The 17,147-nt window shown below is 35.7% G+C and overlaps 2 protein-coding genes across 2 annotated transcripts in view; one reads left to right on the plus strand and one right to left on the minus strand.

Annotated features, from left to right (window-relative positions):
* Window positions 1-9,078, plus strand: part of disp (RND transporter family member dispatched) — a 22,911-nt gene extending 13,833 nt beyond the window's left edge. Inside the window, exons 13-15 of the mRNA XM_019052192.2 lie at window positions 683-1,216; window positions 1,683-4,898; window positions 5,899-9,078. Of these exons, the coding sequence (XP_018907737.2) occupies window positions 683-1,216; window positions 1,683-2,594 (1,446 nt within the window). The 3' untranslated portion in view covers window positions 2,595-4,898; window positions 5,899-9,078. The remainder of the gene's footprint in view (window positions 1-682; window positions 1,217-1,682; window positions 4,899-5,898) is intronic.
* On the minus strand, window positions 7,803-16,937 carry LOC109037485 (uncharacterized). Its single transcript, XM_019052191.2, has 9 exons — window positions 16,695-16,937; window positions 15,825-16,020; window positions 14,049-14,164; window positions 13,275-13,427; window positions 12,612-12,867; window positions 12,142-12,209; window positions 11,329-11,734; window positions 10,633-10,694; window positions 7,803-10,220 (listed from the first exon to the last, which is right to left on the minus strand). Exons 1-9 carry the CDS (start codon window positions 16,822-16,824, stop codon window positions 9,457-9,459), a joined length of 2,151 nt encoding a protein of 716 aa, XP_018907736.2. The 5' UTR covers window positions 16,825-16,937; the 3' UTR covers window positions 7,803-9,456.
* Between the last annotated feature and the right edge of the window lie 210 nt (window positions 16,938-17,147).

The raw sequence follows: 17,147 nt of genomic DNA on the forward strand, positions 1-17,147 counted from the left end.
TCATGAGCGGGTGGTTTGAATTCACGCATCAAGAATCATTAAATATCTTCGCAAGGAGTTAATTTCGGTAATTTTTGTTGTGCGCATCGTGTTCTACGTGAAATTTTAGTCACGAAACATGCATCAGAATGCTGAAATTCGTACCTTGTCTAGTGGTCCATTTGAGAGATTCACTTCGGATTTCAAGCTGGGCGGAAAGATCATACAAAATGTAGTGCTTTCGATATTCTGTTGGAGACCTGATGAGATGTCAAAGTATGCAAAGATGGTTGACTGTCCCCTTCTGTCAAGTAAAAAAAAATTTGTTTTGATTACTTCTAACTTATCTTTTGTTTTATTGATCAAGTCTTGTTTTTCAAGTCAAACCAGCGTTCAGATGAGAGTGCCTTGCTGTATTTTTTTAAAACATATTTTGACTTCAGTGAATACTCGTCCAAGGATAAAGAAATGAACCTCACACAAACCTAAATCTGTTAATTGATACATATTGTTCATCTTACCGACTTGTAAACGGAATTGATGATTTTCTTAAAGACTCGAGTGCTCTTTTTAAAATTGGGTGTCCTAAATTTTTTTTTATACTTAAACTTGTTTGTTTCAGTTAATCAATATTCTATTTATGATTTTTGCTCATTTGTACATAAAAATTAATAGTAAACTTTATGGATTTTTTTCTTTCAAGGGTGATGCATGGGATAATCCAGCGGTCAATAAAATGCCTTTGCAATTTGTATGGGGTGTTCTGCCCATCGACACCGGTGACTATCTCGATCCATTATCACGAGGAAAAGTACATTTTGATCCAAGTTTTGACATGTCTGATCCTGAGTCTCAAGCTTGGTTGCGTCGTTTTTGTGCCCAACTCCGAAATCAAACTTTCTACGCCCCATCACTTGATCTTTTGCTCTCCAATTGCTTCATCGAAAGTTTTATTGAATGGATGAAACAGCGTTGTATTGATCGTGTCACCAAAACAAGCAGAGCCCCTTGTTGCGAATCGGAACATTTTCCATTTTCTAAAAAAGTTTTTAGTATTTGCATTAAGAGGGCTGTGGAAAGCCTGCATCGAACCCCTAGAGAGTACTTTGGGTCTGCTCTGGCTGGGCCGAAATTTTCAAAAAAAGGCAAGAACCACATAAAAGCGGTCGTCGTTGAGTATCAAAGCAATTTCACGCATTCGACTTCCTTTGTTAAGATGCACCAGTTTTATACTGAGGTAAGGTTCATCAGTTTCTTCTAGTTTGCTTCCACAATCATGTTTTATAATTATTATCAGAGTTCATGTTCAGTTCCACATTTAGTATCACATGAGGTGTTTCAAAAATCCTGAACTTAAATGAAAATGCAAATAGAAATTGTACAAGAGATCAAGGAAGAGAAGTGATATTGTACAATTAGTGTATCTTTACTTAGCAAGAACAATGAGACATGATTAAAAAATTATATCACACTATGTGGACCTCCCGTATTTTTGTTGAGAAATACAGTTGCAAACCCTAAGGAAAGAATTAAATTCATGTAATGTTCTACATTGAAACTCTATTGATAATTTAAATTACACTTTTATTTATCATCATGTATTATTCTATTAAACAAATATTAATTTCTTTCTCTTCAAACCTTAAAATTTCTATCCAAATGTAATGATTTTTAATGTTTAAAAGCTTCCTATTATCTTTCAGGTTGAAGCCTGGACTAAGAAAATCATGAGTGAGGCCCCGCGTGGTATGCGTAATGGTTGGTTCATCAGTGATCTGCAATTCTACAATCTGCAACTAACCCTTGCCGAAGACACTGTTTTATCAATAGCTGTATCAATGCTGGTAGCTTTTGTCGTACTCCTTGGCGTTACCCTGAACATCATACTCAGTTTTCTAGCCATCATTACTGTCACTTTAATCATAACAGTGACGGTTGCCATCCTCGTACTTTTAGGCTGGCAACTCAACGTTTTAGAGTCAGTCGCAATGAATGTTGCCATAGGTCTAGCTGTAGACTTCAGTCTCCATTATGCTGTCAACTACAGGTTATGTCCATCAAACAATTGCAGGATTTCTTGCGTTGTGTACTCGTTGTCTATGATGGCAGGGCCTACAGTAATGGCGGCTTTAACATCTGGTGCTGCTGGAGCGTTCATGCTGCCATCAGACGTTTTACCCTACCGACAAATAGGTATTTTTCTCATTGTTGTGATGACAATCAGTTGGTTTTACTCAACTTTATTCCTCATGCCGTTGCTATGCATCATGGGGCCAGAGAACGACTTCGGACAGTTCTCATATCCGAATATAAAATTGTGGCTGAGTTCTCTCAAATCTCATGATGGCTCTAAGTGCAGAAGCGTGAGTAGCTCAGTTTTTGCCAACATGCTGTCGGATTCACCATTCTCAGTTTCAAGTGTAGCTGGTAGCAACCAGAACTCTTGCTGTGAGACTCATGAACTCGACTCCCTCCAGTATTCAAATTGCAACAAGGGTAAAAAATCCCAAAACAAAACGAAGCATAGAGGAACCACCCTTGCTGATCAATCTCCATCAGCTGTAAGCTCGACAACCATTATTCATGATGACGATTCAAACAGTATCGTATGTTAAGAATTCATCTGTGTTGTGCTAGCCACAATACTAAGCATAACAAAAAACTGCTAACTGGCTCCGCAGAGTTGAGGTGTAATGTGAAACCTTCCTTTTTCAGGTCCAAGATCGAGTACTTTAGTTTTTACCCTTTGAACTCTTACATGCCTAGGTGAAACAAAAATGTGTCTGTGTTATTCTAATGGTCTCATAAAAGTTATCACCAAATTCAACCGCTTAGAGTATATAGTATATATTGACTTGAAAAGGCACCATTTTCAGCTTTATTTTATGAGCTTTGGAACGTCAGTACTTATTTTATTTTTTTAATTTTAGGTATAAACTCTGTGTTGATGAACAGCAAACATATAATACTCGTATTGATCGTTGGTGTTTTACATGATGTTTTATTCTTTCATACTTAGCTTAGAGGCAGGTACATGTGTACCGAAGTATTAGCTTTCAGGAGTTTTACTGAAGTCCTGTTTTCAGTTGCTCCCTGCTTACCACATATTGATTCCTTTGTATGTACTTAAATATTTTCACAAACAGTCTGAATAGATGCTCACTAATTTAGTTGGACATAAGTTTTGTGTCCTATTTTTTAAGTTCCGACTTGCTCAATTTTATCCATTCCTGCGAATTAGGTAGAACGAGTTCCTGCTGTGAGCAGTACCAGTTCTAATTTGCCTAATTGTGCTAATGATTTTCGGTAGGTGAGTGTAGCCTGAGCTACACTTTATCTCAGGTGATCAGAATCGTATTTGAATACATTTTATTCATATAAGTAGGATGTATAAGTAGCTCTTTGATTTGATCAAAATGTGTAATTTTTTGCCATATTTTAATTGTAAATGAATGAAAGTAGACTTTTAAAGTGTAATATAACTTCTAAAGGTCAAAAGTTTGGAGAGTTGTGATAGCTCATGAAAAAAGAAAGAAAAAAATTTGATACAAACTGCTCTTCAGGGAGTGTCTATGGTAGTTACCAGTGCAAATAAGTTCTACTTCGTTTTTGAAAGATGAATCGGGCACACTTGAGTTGGAGTGCAGGGTATGAGATGATAATGGTTCAAGGATTCAGATGTCAATACTAAGTCCCTCATTTCATCTTCAAAAGTCAACAATGTCTTGCTCCATGCCGAGCCTTGGGAAATTTTGAGTCTCAAATGAGCTCTTGGATTATACTCCGAGTGTGAGTAAGGCATGGGTGTGTGTCCTTGCAGTACAGCATAATTGAATATATTTTCATTGTGTGCCAGTCCTTTTACGGTGTGAGATCCCTTGGTGCATTATTTTCTCATTTAGCTATCATTGCTTGATTCTCAATATTTGATTTAAATTTTGATGGTGTAAGTCAACAATCTCATAACTCGGTTTGCGACGTCACAGACCTCCTGTCATACTTTATTTTTTAAACGGAAAACTGCTCAAGGGCAATTCTTTAAAACTGCCGTGATTTTTCTTCTCTGTGCGAAGAAAATTCTACAAAAACTTCAAGGAATGATGTCAATTTGTTCTCCTTTTAAAAAATAACATAGAGGCGGAGATTTTCAGACACCACAAACGAGATACGTGATTGCAGACTTTCGCTATCGATTTATGGAGGGTTTCATATTCGATTGCCAGAGATTTTGTCCCATGAACACTAGCTCACACGGTGATTTTGTCCCAACGAAAATTTTTCAAACAGAATTTTGTCCGAATAATTTAACCAAGTACAGTTAACCTACACTGAATTTACAAAAATAATCGAGCAACATAGTTCCTTTGTCAAGAAAACATACCAGTTTATATTCTTATTGCTGGCTTGTTCAACTTGTATGTTTTACTTTCTCACAAAGATGGACCAAGCTAATGCAAGCAACAAAAGCTCTCTCAAGAATCCCCTTTTTGTATCCCATGCCCCCCGATTTTTATTCTCTGTTGTGAACTGAAGATCTTATATATATTTTATACATGTCTCTCATTTTGACTCTCATTTGCAAGTAGCAAAGACAAGTAAGATCGCAGTATTATTTTAAATGTTTTGCAGCTAAGAATATTGGTGCTTATGACTCATTCTGTATAGTATTATAATTTTTTTGTACATTTCTGTTGACTGTTCGATATTAATCTTAGTTTGTTTTCGGTAAGTAGATAAAATAGAGCTACGTGTATTATTACATTTAGCAAGCTTCAAACTCTATGTTTATTTTGCTGTGTCAGTTTACCTATGATCATGTCTGACAGTCATGGTAGCTATTGACACAATGAGAAAATTACCTTTAACTCCTCATCTCTTTTATTCTTGCAACATGGGAACCATGCTTATTAAAGTACAGGGTGATCCAAAAGTCCCTTCCACCCCCTCTAACTTTTTACCTAATTGAGGTAAAGATTTGAAACTTGGGGGATATTCTTAGGTCAAAGGGAGCTACTTTTTGGCCCCCTTACAATTTTCAGGGGGGCCCCCCTTGGGGGGGCAACGGCCCCCAACTTTTAATTTTCAAATGGGAAGACCCCCTTTGTGATAGCTCGTTCGAAAGAGCATAAAAAAAGAAAACTTTTCGCGCAAACCCGAAGTCAATATCTCAAACCGTTTCAAAATGGCGGCCGGTTAAAGTTCAAAATGGCCGAAAATTCACACCGGTTATTTGTCGATGGATTTGCGCGAAAATCGGTATGTAGGGGTGTTTTGACACGAGAAAAACGAATTTGACGTTAGATTTTCAAAAAAACCAAAATTTCCAAAATGGCCACCGGTTAAAGTTTAAAATGGCCGAAAATTGTCACCTCGGTTTTTTGCTGATGGATTTGCCTAAAACTTGGAATTTGAGAGTATTTTGGCATAAGATAAACAAATTTGAACTTAGATTTCTAAAAAAATCTATTTTTTGTCATTTTGAACTTTAACCGGCGGCCATTTTGGAAATTTCGGTTTTTTTGAAAATCTAACGTCAAATTCGTTTTTCTCGTGTCAAAATACCCCTACCTAACGATTTTCGCGCAAATCCATCGACAAATAACCGGTGTGAATTTTCGGCCATTTTGAACTTTAACCGGCCGCCATTTTGAAACGGTTTGAGATATTGACTTCGGGTTTGCGCGAAAAGTTTTCTTTTTTTATGCTCTTTCGAACGAGCTATCAAAAAGGGGATCTTCCCATTTGAAAATTAAAAGTTGGGGGCCGTTGCCCCCCCAAGGGGGGCCCCCCTGAAAATTGTAAGGGGGCCAAAAAGTAGCTCCCTTTGACCTAAGAATATCCCCCAAGTTTCAAATCTTTACCTCAATTAGGTAAAAAGTTAGAGGGGGTGGAAGGGACTTTTGGATCACCCTGTATAAGTACCATTTCTAAATGTCTGATAGCTGATAATACAGGTCCTGTAAGCTATTTCCCTGTTGCAAGAATTACTGGTAATTTTTACCTATTATTGTAAATGCTTTTTACATATTGTGCCTTGTGTTGTGCTGAACTAAATTCTGCTACATTATTTTGTCATTCAAAGAATTGAACTTAATTTTTCAAAGTTGTATTGGTCTCAGATGCTCATGGAGAACTCTCATTATGATAAGCAAACATACCAATTTAAATCAATTCTCTCGTACTTTAAGCTTCGCTCTTTTCTTAAGATGATATTTTAGTTACAATGCTGAATTTTGAAACATAAGTATTCTGTCAAACAACAAACTTTGATTAAGTTTTTGACAATCTAATCCTACCAAGACATTAGTCCCATTAATTTCCGAGTTAACTGTACCTTAAAGTTTTTACTTTCATACAAAAATAATTTTCATCGCAGATAATGCCTCGTGGAATATAAAGTGTATTTTGATGCGTATGGAACTCCCATATCAAGTATACATATGGAGCTCAATTTTAAGCATTTTAGTTTTCATCATAGGTGCCAGAGTAGCTTTATCTTTGCACAAGCACTAATAAAATGCATTTAAGTATAGTTGAAGTATTGATAAGAGCTCAGATCAACGATGTTGCGTTTTACATTTTTATAGAAATGAACTTTGACTGCTAACGGTACAAATGTATATAAACTCTATTCAATTTAGCATCAATGAACAAGCATACTCTGACTTAAAACTTCCGTATGTTTTTACTTTTGTAACTTGTAAGTTAGTATTTAATATTTCATCCACAATTATTGAAATTTTGATCTCCAGATATTCTATTTTATGAACCCTTTTAACAGAGCCATTTTTCTGTTTCTTTGATACTTTTTTTTTAATTACAGTCGACAAAGTTATTGGATATTATTTCGTAATTTTTGCAATTATACTTACTTCATTGAAAAAATCAGGGAAGAAATGACCAACTTAAAAATTTCACCTTCTTGATATTATTTCTGGAAGTGTCTAGTGAAAACTTGTTTTCATTTTTGTTATTTGATCAAAATACTGAGGCGGTCAATTCTTGCAAAAAGGTATGTTATTCTTCGAGTGGAGGTGTGGGCACTTCCTTATAATCACCATCAACTTGTGTCTCAATCCATCGCTCTTTAGGTGGGCCTATGTAGTTAGGTTTGGAAAATTGCCATCAGACATGCTTTATTTGAATGGATTACTTTGAGACAAGTGTTTTTTTTCTCTTTATTTTTAAATCACGAAGAAGTATACTACAATCAATCAGTTTTTGTAAAGTAAGTTAAAAAGAAACTATAATTAAGGCTCATCCTGATGCTAACTCAGTAAATTAATGTAAGTACGTCATTGTTCCTTTTTAAAATAAATTTTTTCAAAAATATTCACACTGTTTCATTTTTGTTTTTCATTGTTTTCCCATTGTTGTTGTCAACGATGAAGGCATAAATTTACTCTCGGAGATCTGCACTTGCACCAGTCAACGCAGCTGATCAAAAAGTAACCTTGATGTATTTTGTTCTTGTTTCTATTGTGAAAACTTCACTATCAAAATTTTCACAGAAGACAGAATATGATTTTGAAATTAAAAGACAGCTAATGCTGATAAATTTAAATATTTTCCCATTGAAAAGAGAAGTTACTGACAAAAAAAAGATCGTTCTGCCCTACCATAAGGATTTCTCTTAGTCTTATCCCTTTGTTATTCATTCATTCCTTTACTCTGGACTATGTTTTATATGAGTACGATTCGTTCATTAACTATTTTTTCCCTTTAAATACCAAATAGAACAGCCTTCCTTTCACCTACCAGATACAGACAGAATAAGGGCATCAAAGTAATTAAAATTAGGCAGGTTTTGAAGAGAACAGATATTTTTTCAATGATAAAAATATATTTTAATCATACACATGGAACATGAAATTAAAGGTCTACAAACAAATACAAGACTGTACAGTAAAAACTAAGAGCCACACTCCAACTCTTCAATTACTTCTGATTGCGAATTTGATGGTTTCCAGGGCAAAAATTTTGATGAACATTAAAATGAAAAGAAAAAAACAGTTTTAAGGCTGTGCCACAAAAACGGACAGGTGAGGGGCGTGGTCAGAAACTAGTTTAGGATATTGTTTGAGGGTTTAACGCAGGTACATTGGTTCATCCAAACAACCCAAAGCCATCAAAGTCAATTAGTCATGAATGACTGTAATAAACTGGGCTTTCACCTAACTCAGGGTGTCTACTAAAACAGATTGGTCAAAAATAAGTTATTTTACAGTACTTTTTCAGTACATTCTCAAGAAATTCAGTACCTCTTCCAACAGAAAAATTCTGTACTTTTTCAGTACCTCCATTTGACGAACTGAGAAAAATTTCAAAAATTTGAAATTGCGACAAAAATGACAAACATAAAAAAAAAAATTCCGGACCTTTTTGTGGAATTTCCGCACTTTTCAGTACTTCTGGACCGCCCTTAAAAAATCAGTACTATTTCTAGACTTGTTGACACCCTGTAACTCCACCCCTTACCTGTCACTTTTCAAGGGGCAACAGTTTTAACAGGTATGCTCATGGTGTTCCCAAACAAGTTTTCCCTCATTTTTTCTTCTTTAAGCTTAAACTTGTATTTGTCACTTCTTTGTAAGAATGAGAGAAACGAATCTCTAAAAATAAATTTGGGCGTTAGAGGTACAAAAATTAGCATCAATGGTTTCATGTTGCATTACAGCGAGGGTTCAGCCAAATCTCTCCGGCTCATAGCAAGTACCTAAGTACTAGTTTCTTTCTAAAAGCGATTTTGTCTGACAAGAAAATCAGAATACTGCAATACTTTGAACTTTAATATGAATGGCATCATACAATTCAAAGTTTACATGTATATGATCATTTTTCAAAGACTATTGGGTTTCTGCCTCACAGAACACTTAGTATGAAAGTCAAATGCAACATACAAAAAGAAAATAAAGAAATGTTCTTATTGCATAGAGTAGGTTTTTTCAAGAACCTTTATACTCGTGAATACAATTACCAAAGTTTATGGTTTCGTGTTATTATTGAATAAAATACAGGCTTTCCTGTAATTCTTTAAAAGACTTACTAGATCTTGTGAAGATGTAAAAAAAATTAAAAAAATAAATAAAATAAAAAAAAAACAGGACGTAAAAAATGTATGAAAAAGTTGGTAAGATCGTAAAAGGGATACTTGCAACTTTTAAGAAAGAATTCATTGCCCAATAAGTTCAAAGACAGCTTCAGAGCAAATTGGTGGACAAACTTAAAAATCTTTACACAGGAAAAACAGGTTGCGAACAAACCAATGAAGCCCTTTTGAAAGAATACTGATGAGAAGGTTGAATATTGAACTTTACTAGGGAGGATGCGTTTTGACTTATGGTATGGTAACATGAGCTTATAAGGCTCTTAGCTCGCAAAATGAGGACAGGAAAAACAATGTGAAGATAACTTTAAAGTAGGCAGGAACAAATGGTAAATTACCTATGAGCTATGAATAGATGTGCAAAAACTGATTCACTCAGCAACAGTTTCTGCGACAAGTTCTGCAACCCCTTCATCAACACCTTCTAGATGTTCACCCTGTTCACTGACACTTGCTGTGGTCACCCTTGTAGGGTCAAGTTTTTCTAAAATAATTTGTAAAATATTACTATGTTCCACTTGGACCTGTCGAATACTGTCTAGCGATTCTTGCAATGAGGTTACTTTCTGTTCCAAGTTTTGGAATCCTTTTTCAACCGTTTCACTAAAATTGGCGAACCAACCTGGAGGATTAAATTCAAGATCAAAATCATCCTCAAAGTCAATATTACTAATATCATCTCCAACACTGAAATTTTCATCACTATCTTTACTATTTTCTATAGGTTTCGGATCGGTATTGTTTTCTGGATAGTCGTCTAATCCTACAATTACATACTTTTCTGGTTTGGTTTCCTTTTTGATGTGCTTCTGAAGATACGATGGCACATGGGTGTACTTTTTTCGATGTAAGGCTGAGTAACCCAGGTACTTCCTTAGCATCCAAAAGTAATTCCATTTTACTGGTGTTCCATATTTTTTTGCTCGGACTAGGTTTCTTCGGTAAGTTCCCAATAAGTTGCGCCACTTGTCATCACACTCTTTGGCTGTGAATGTTTGATTTGTAGCTTGACTCAGACGTTCTGCCACTATTTCCCAGAGTTGACCGATTTTGTCTCCTTTCTGGTTAAATCGTTTCTCCATCTGGCAACGGATGAAAATCAGCTGCTTTACGGTATCATCTCTCCAGTTTGTAGCTATAAATATAAAAATGAGAAATTAACAAAAAAACAATGCAGACAATTTAGTCGGAGCAATAAGCCATGTATTAACCAATGCATTAAACAAAAACTTAATTAAGCTAACATTAAATTACACAACACTGATTGTAATAAATGTTGATTAAATTTGAGAAATTATGAAATATGCTATTATTTGGGCAGCGTTTAGAACAAGGGAACAGACAGGAACAACAACAGAGGAAACTAAGATTTTCAAAAATATTAGATTAGGGATAGTCTTCATCACAGACATACCGTCTGAGGGCTAAGGAGTGATCGCCGCCTTAACTTTGACCAAAAGAACCATTTTGTGCGTTTGCATTAATTTTTAGCGTTATTTTTATTGGATGCAAAAGCTAAATGTGTTACAGAATAACTTTCTACTTACATGCAGGAGATAACTCGAACGAATCAATATCTACATCCATATTCTCAACAGGCTCTTCCCCACTGAAACAAAATATACTAAAATTTAGCTGGAGTGAAAATTTTGAAAATTACTTGAATCAGTAAAACTTGCCACTAAAAGCATCTTGATCCTTTCAAATTCCATCAAATGTCATAAACCTAGCTGTATGAAATTGTCAATAACTAATGAGTTCACAGGAAGCATTGGTGACAGGAAAAATATTAGACAACTCTAGGTTTTGGACTAAAAGTTTCAGTAAAGAGCTTTTCTTTGGTCAGAAATTATGTGCCATCTAAATGACGAATTTGATTTTTTTCTGTGACTTTGAGAGCAAATTTTGAAAATTTAGCTTACTTTAGTGAGCGCTCTTCCTCAATTTTCTTGTGTGAGCACAGCACTTCCTCAATTTCTTCACATGACCCAGCCAATTTCAAAATTTTGACTTGTTGAGTCAGCGAATAGTTTTGACCTTTTTGCAGGAACTCAGCGCACTCCCAGATTTTAGCGAAGTCAAAGCATTTAAAAAATTTGAAAAAAAATTGATTCCCCATGCTGCGATGCCGAAATACAGCACCTTTCAACCTATTAACGAAGCCTCTTTGAAAACTGCTGAGTTCTGGAGCTATTTGCACCTCTGACCTTGTTTTTTGAGAAAGTTTTGAGAGTAAAATTTACCTTCCATCGACACCATTCACACCGAGAGAATCAGACTTCCTCTTTATTCTCCATGTTCCAGTTTTGAATAGCTTAACGAGGTATTCTCCAGGCCTTGGTGTGTCTCCAAGTATCTCCTTGGCTTGACTTCCATGAAGTTCATCCATTATGGCGAAGTACTTCCACTTGACAGCTTCGATTCCTTGACTATTCAATTTGGCCAAATTTGACTCATACGTCTGAACCCAATTTCGCCACCTATCATCAATCCTTTTTGCTGTTAGATCAGTCCCAAATTCATCGTTCATTTTATTTGCTATTTCGGCGTAGACTTTGAACTTCATTCTTGGCTCTTTCATTACTTTACTGTACTTGTGCTTCAAGATAAAAAACATCAGGTAAACTTCTGTGGTCCATTCTTTTTTTTCTACAATCAAACAAATAACATGCATGATTAATGTTTGTGAGAATATTATTTTGCTGAAATCCTAAGCATTAATTCATTGATTTTTTTTCTTTTATCCTTGTTGTCCAAATTGTATGACTTCTATTGAATTTTTACGGGGTTTTCATACCTAAACTAAAAATACATTTTTGGTAAAACAGTCTTGATGAAATAAAATAACTTGGATAATAAATTAAAGCATATGAATCTGAAACTTGATCTCATCGTGCTTAAAAAATGATCAAAGCATAATCCTTTGAGCTGTTGCTGATAGATGAGCTGCTTCCTGACTGATTCACATGAAACAACCTGCTCAATATGGCAAAATTTTAAGAAAATTAAAAGAAATTCTACAAAAAACATTAGTTCAGAAACTTAAGCATCCACACCTGTTTTGTTCTCATTGGCAGCTGCGAAAGCGGACCCATCATCTTCTGCCTCGGTAATAGCTACCACACTGGAAAAAAAGACAATGTGTTAAATAGAGCAGATGATGCAGGCTTCAAAATTTGAGGAGTTTCCCTAAAATGTGATATTCTACATAATTACATTATAGTGTTTAAAAAAATTAATTAAGCTCCTATTCCGACCATTTGCTGGATACTTTCATAGCCTCAGATTTTCTTGTTTAAGGAGACATCTGTATATGATATAATATGTACATTCCAATTCCTTCAGCAAAATTTAACATCACTCTAAGGAGCCTACCTACAAATGACATCACTGTCAGTACTGATGAAATTCATAAGTGTATTTTGGTAGGATCTAAAAATTACTTTCAAATCAATCACTGATCAGGAGCTGGAACAAGATCTAGGTGTTCAGAGTAGGCACTAAGCAGAAAAATGGAAAAATTTACCTGTCATTAATATCCATTAAGTTGGACTCGTCTAAATCTTCAGATAATAAAGCTCGATCGACTTTTGAGGTGACATCAGCCAGATTAAACTTCAGGTGGGCAACCATATGGCTGAAGTCCAATTTACTATGAGGGTTCAATATTTGATGCATATGATGGAAGAATTCCCATTTCACAGACTGGACCCCATGGATTTTGCACTTGAGCAGATTTTTTCGGTAAGTGTGCACCATGTTTCTCCACTTATCATCGCAACCTATGAGCAAATCAAATATAAGGGACCCAATTTTGTAGAGGAAAATTCCATTCAGTTGCAAAACAAAACAACACTCAAGAGGATAATAAATACCTACCGATAACTACCATCATTACTTCACATAATTTATTTATTTTTGTTCTTCAACATCAGTTTTACTAGATGTTCAATTGTGAAATGAATAACTGACCAAAATTTGACATTGTTGAAAAGAAATCCGAAATTGAACGGATTCGGCCTCCGGTCCTGTGAAATCCGACAAATCGAGGTCTTACTGTAGTTAATGGATAATTCATTGAATACGAGTATGTGGTTGGATCGGTTCCTTAATTCGAAAGATCAGTTTCTTGTTCAAGAATGTCATTGCAAGACAGGCTGGATCGCAAAGAAAGCAAAACACAAAATACCTTTTCCAGTAAAAGATGTGCCTTTGATTTTGTTGATATTGCGAGCAATTATCTCCCAAAGGACAAACTTTTTCTTTCCTGATAAAAACCTCTGGTTGAGTTCACCTCTGAGTGATATTAGAAGATTGATTGTGGATGATGTCCATGCTGATTCTGCAAATCAAATGGAAATAAAAACAAGATAAGAAAATGGGCAATGATAATCTTATTTCTTCTTCCACATTAAGTGCTGGATATGGAGATTTAAGTGCAGGCCAAAATCTGAAGTTAATAAAAAGGGAATACATACTGACTAAAGTTTATTGACAAGATTTGTAGGAAGGAATGATACACCCCCCCCCCCTCCCCAATCAAAGAGAATTCGATTTTTTGAACAGGCAAGTTTCCCTAATTTCTTCATTTTTCCATTCTCTGACTTTTTTTGCTCCAATCACCTGACTCTTCCTGACCTGTAAATAAAACCTTCACTTAGGATTTTCCCCTTTTAGCTACACTGAATTCCGAAAAATACTACTCGCAAAATTCCCTGACTTTTCCAAGTTGCCATAAATTTCTTGACTTTCCAACTTTTCTAGACTGCCTGAAACCTTGTTAAACCATCATCATGCATTGCTCAGGAATTTCTGCTCATAATTTCAATGCAGACTCAAACAACTTAAATAATTAATTTATAATAATATATTTATTATGAATTTATGAACTAATGATTGATGAACTCTCTAAACTAAAGTTTAGAGGGTTTTAGTTAATATTATAAATACAACTCTAATTCACCTGTCTGAAAATCTAAGTTTTCAAGGTCTAAATCAGTGAGATCAAGATCAGTGGCATCGCGGTCTATTTCTGTCTCGTAATACTGTAAAGCATCTACATCTCCGCCATCCTCATCACTGAAAAATTCGAAATGACACTTGATTAGAAAGAAGTTACAATGGTGAAAGGCAAAGAGAAAACAAAGAGTTGCAATTTTACAGAAAAACTTTGTAAGGACCACTGCTTCTCATGGTGTAACAAAAGAAGTTAACTCTGATAGCCTGACTGCTCCTGCTAGTTTTGCACTCCCTATATGAATAGAAGTGGGTTTCTTTCCAAGGTGAAAACACATGAAAACAGTGAAAATCACACATGCCAGGAACATCATAAATCAATTCCATAAAATTTAAAACAAATTGATGAGCAATAAGTCCAACTTTTTTACATCTTAGACGCAGATCTTTGCTGAAAATTCTTAGAAGGAAAGTGTCAAAAAAACATGCAATAATCATGCACCTTGCCATTTTGAAGATTTCGAAAAATATTTTTTCTTTGAAGATTAAAAAAGATAGGACTTCAAAGGTAAGATACTGATCTTATGCAAAAATTTCTGGGAGTCAACTTAAGGAGTGTCCAACAGAAATGTTTTCTCATTGTCAGGTTATTTTACCGTGCGGAAGTTACATCATAGCTGTCATGTAAATTAAGAAGTGAAGCATTTCTTCTTGACCTGTGACAGCTTTCAGAAATCATTTGATTCAAACCTTAGATATAGTAAATTTGAAACAAATATCTACTCCCTGCATGATCTTTAATAAGAGTAATAATCAATATAAAATTTGATAGGTATCCATTATGAATTGAAAGAAGTTTGAAACATATTATGTATCTCCTTTTGCGACGCTGCTGACTTCCTGTCATACTTTTTTTTCTTTAATAAACTAGTGAACATGATTTCTTGAGGACTTCCTAGATTTTTTTCTCTCTTAGATGAATATTTTATATAAATTTCAAGCTAGAATGTTGGCTTGTTCCTTTGCAAAAAAATAAAATAGGAGCAGAGATTTTAACCCATTCGCCTCATAAGACGAGTGAACTCGTCAGCGTGCGCCTATATCTCAGCTGATGAGTAAACTCGCGCCATCTGTCAGTATTGCTACGCTTGAGACGTCATCTATTGGAAAAACGAAAAATGCACAACCAAAACAATCGTGTTGCAATGCTGACAGATAGCACAAATCAACTCGTCAACTGAGCTATGTCCCAGGTGCGCGCTGACGAGTATACTCGTCAAATGAGACGAATGCGTTAAAACACCGCAACGGAAATACTTGGTTTTGCACTTTGGCCATAGTTATTGAAAAAAGCTTGGATTTGACTCGGCTTTTGTCGAACAAGGACTCAGAATGTAAGACCTCAGCGATCCTCTGACCTCACTTAAGTATATCAACGGTGTAAGTCAGCAATCACATGACTCGTTTGTGGTGTCTGAAAATCTCTGCCTCTATGTCATTTTTTTAAAGGAGAACAAATTGACATCATTCCTTGAAGTTTGTGCAGAATTTTCTTTGCACAGAGAAGAAAAATTAAGGCAGTTTTGAAGAATTGCCGTTGAGTAGTTTTCCGTTTAAAAAATAAAGTATGACAGGAAGTCTACGACGTCGCAAACCGAGTTGTGTGATTGCCAACTTGCACCGTCGATATGTCACTCCTTAGCTACTTGCATTCTAGAAATGGTAATTAGTCTTAAAAAAAGTACCTCCTCGGTGTTAACCTGATGTTAATCTGGCGACTTACCCTGTGGTTATTGAACAACTAAGCTCCTCTACACCATCCGTGACAGTTGTGGCAAGATCAACAGCCACTACTGGCTCTTCGGGATCAATTGTTTCCAATCGCTCAATGGTTATGAACTCAGTATCAGATGTTATGTTTTGTGATGCTAGTAAATTGGCTTTGGCAACCGCCTCTACATAACTTTTCATAACATCATCTGTAAAAGAAGACCGGTGTGTAAACAAGTGAGTAAACAACAATTCAGCAACAGGCATTCACATGCTGTATGATTTTGTTTCAAGGAGGCCAGGTCAGAGGTGAAACAAGCAGGAGACATGAGAAATTACCAGGGGAAAAGACTCAAGTCAAAACAGCTGAAAGGATATTCCAACTTGGGCAAGATGGTGAATGCCTGAGCAGTTCAATAGCATATTTGTTTGTTATCAAAGGTCATGAGGTGTATTGTTTCGCTGATACAAGTATACGAGGAAGCTATTTGCAAAATAGAGCCATGGAGACAGAGCGGTCTTCCGTGTAAATATTGATCAGAGAATAGGACATGAAGTGTCAGTAGCTTACTTTGGGTAATAAGATAATGCTGTGTGTTTAGGGAGGTTTCAAGGTTACTAGTTACAGCAATGAGTTCTCATGAAAGCAAGCAGAGTTTATTGACATTGTGATTTCAAGAAATTCCAATTTTTCGCATGACCACTATTTTGATTTTTGATTTCGGCGGTTCAAGTATCTATTCCATCTACCTACACCGGTGATTGATATCATTTTGTGGTTGCGGAGCAGAAGCCATCATCGGCACCATTTTCTTTCATTGATGTCATCACACCAACCGACGCGATGAAAGATGGATATGTTGAAAAAGTTCGCTGTGCTTACCGTCGTCCAGTTTTAAGGCAGTTTTCAAGTCCGTGTTGAAAATCACTTGCACATCATTCACTTTTATTAAAGTTTGACTGGATAAATCTCTGGCTTCCTGCAGAAGTACTGCAGGCTCGGACGACGCCATGACTGCACACACTTCATTCACGAACCGTCAAAGAAAACAAAACGGCGGCCGTCGCTGTCGTCGTCGCGCGTTTATTTTCGTTGCTCCTCCAGTCGCAGCAGGATTGCAACCTAATAATGCAAATTTTAAATTTTCCAAATTCGTCTATCACAAAATTAATCATTAAGTATACAATAGTAGAACCTATGAATTTTTAAATCGATCTAAAGAAGAAGGAAGGTCATTTCTCAATGATTTTTGACCTGAAATAACGCTGTAATATGATAATAGATTACCAAGTGACAGTGGGTCTCGCTGGTCTTCTGTTTACAAACCTGCTTTTT

The sequence above is a fragment of the Bemisia tabaci genome, chromosome 5 (assembly GCF_918797505.1).
Source record: "Bemisia tabaci chromosome 5, PGI_BMITA_v3".
NCBI classification, from domain to species: Eukaryota; Metazoa; Arthropoda; class Insecta; order Hemiptera; family Aleyrodidae; genus Bemisia; species Bemisia tabaci.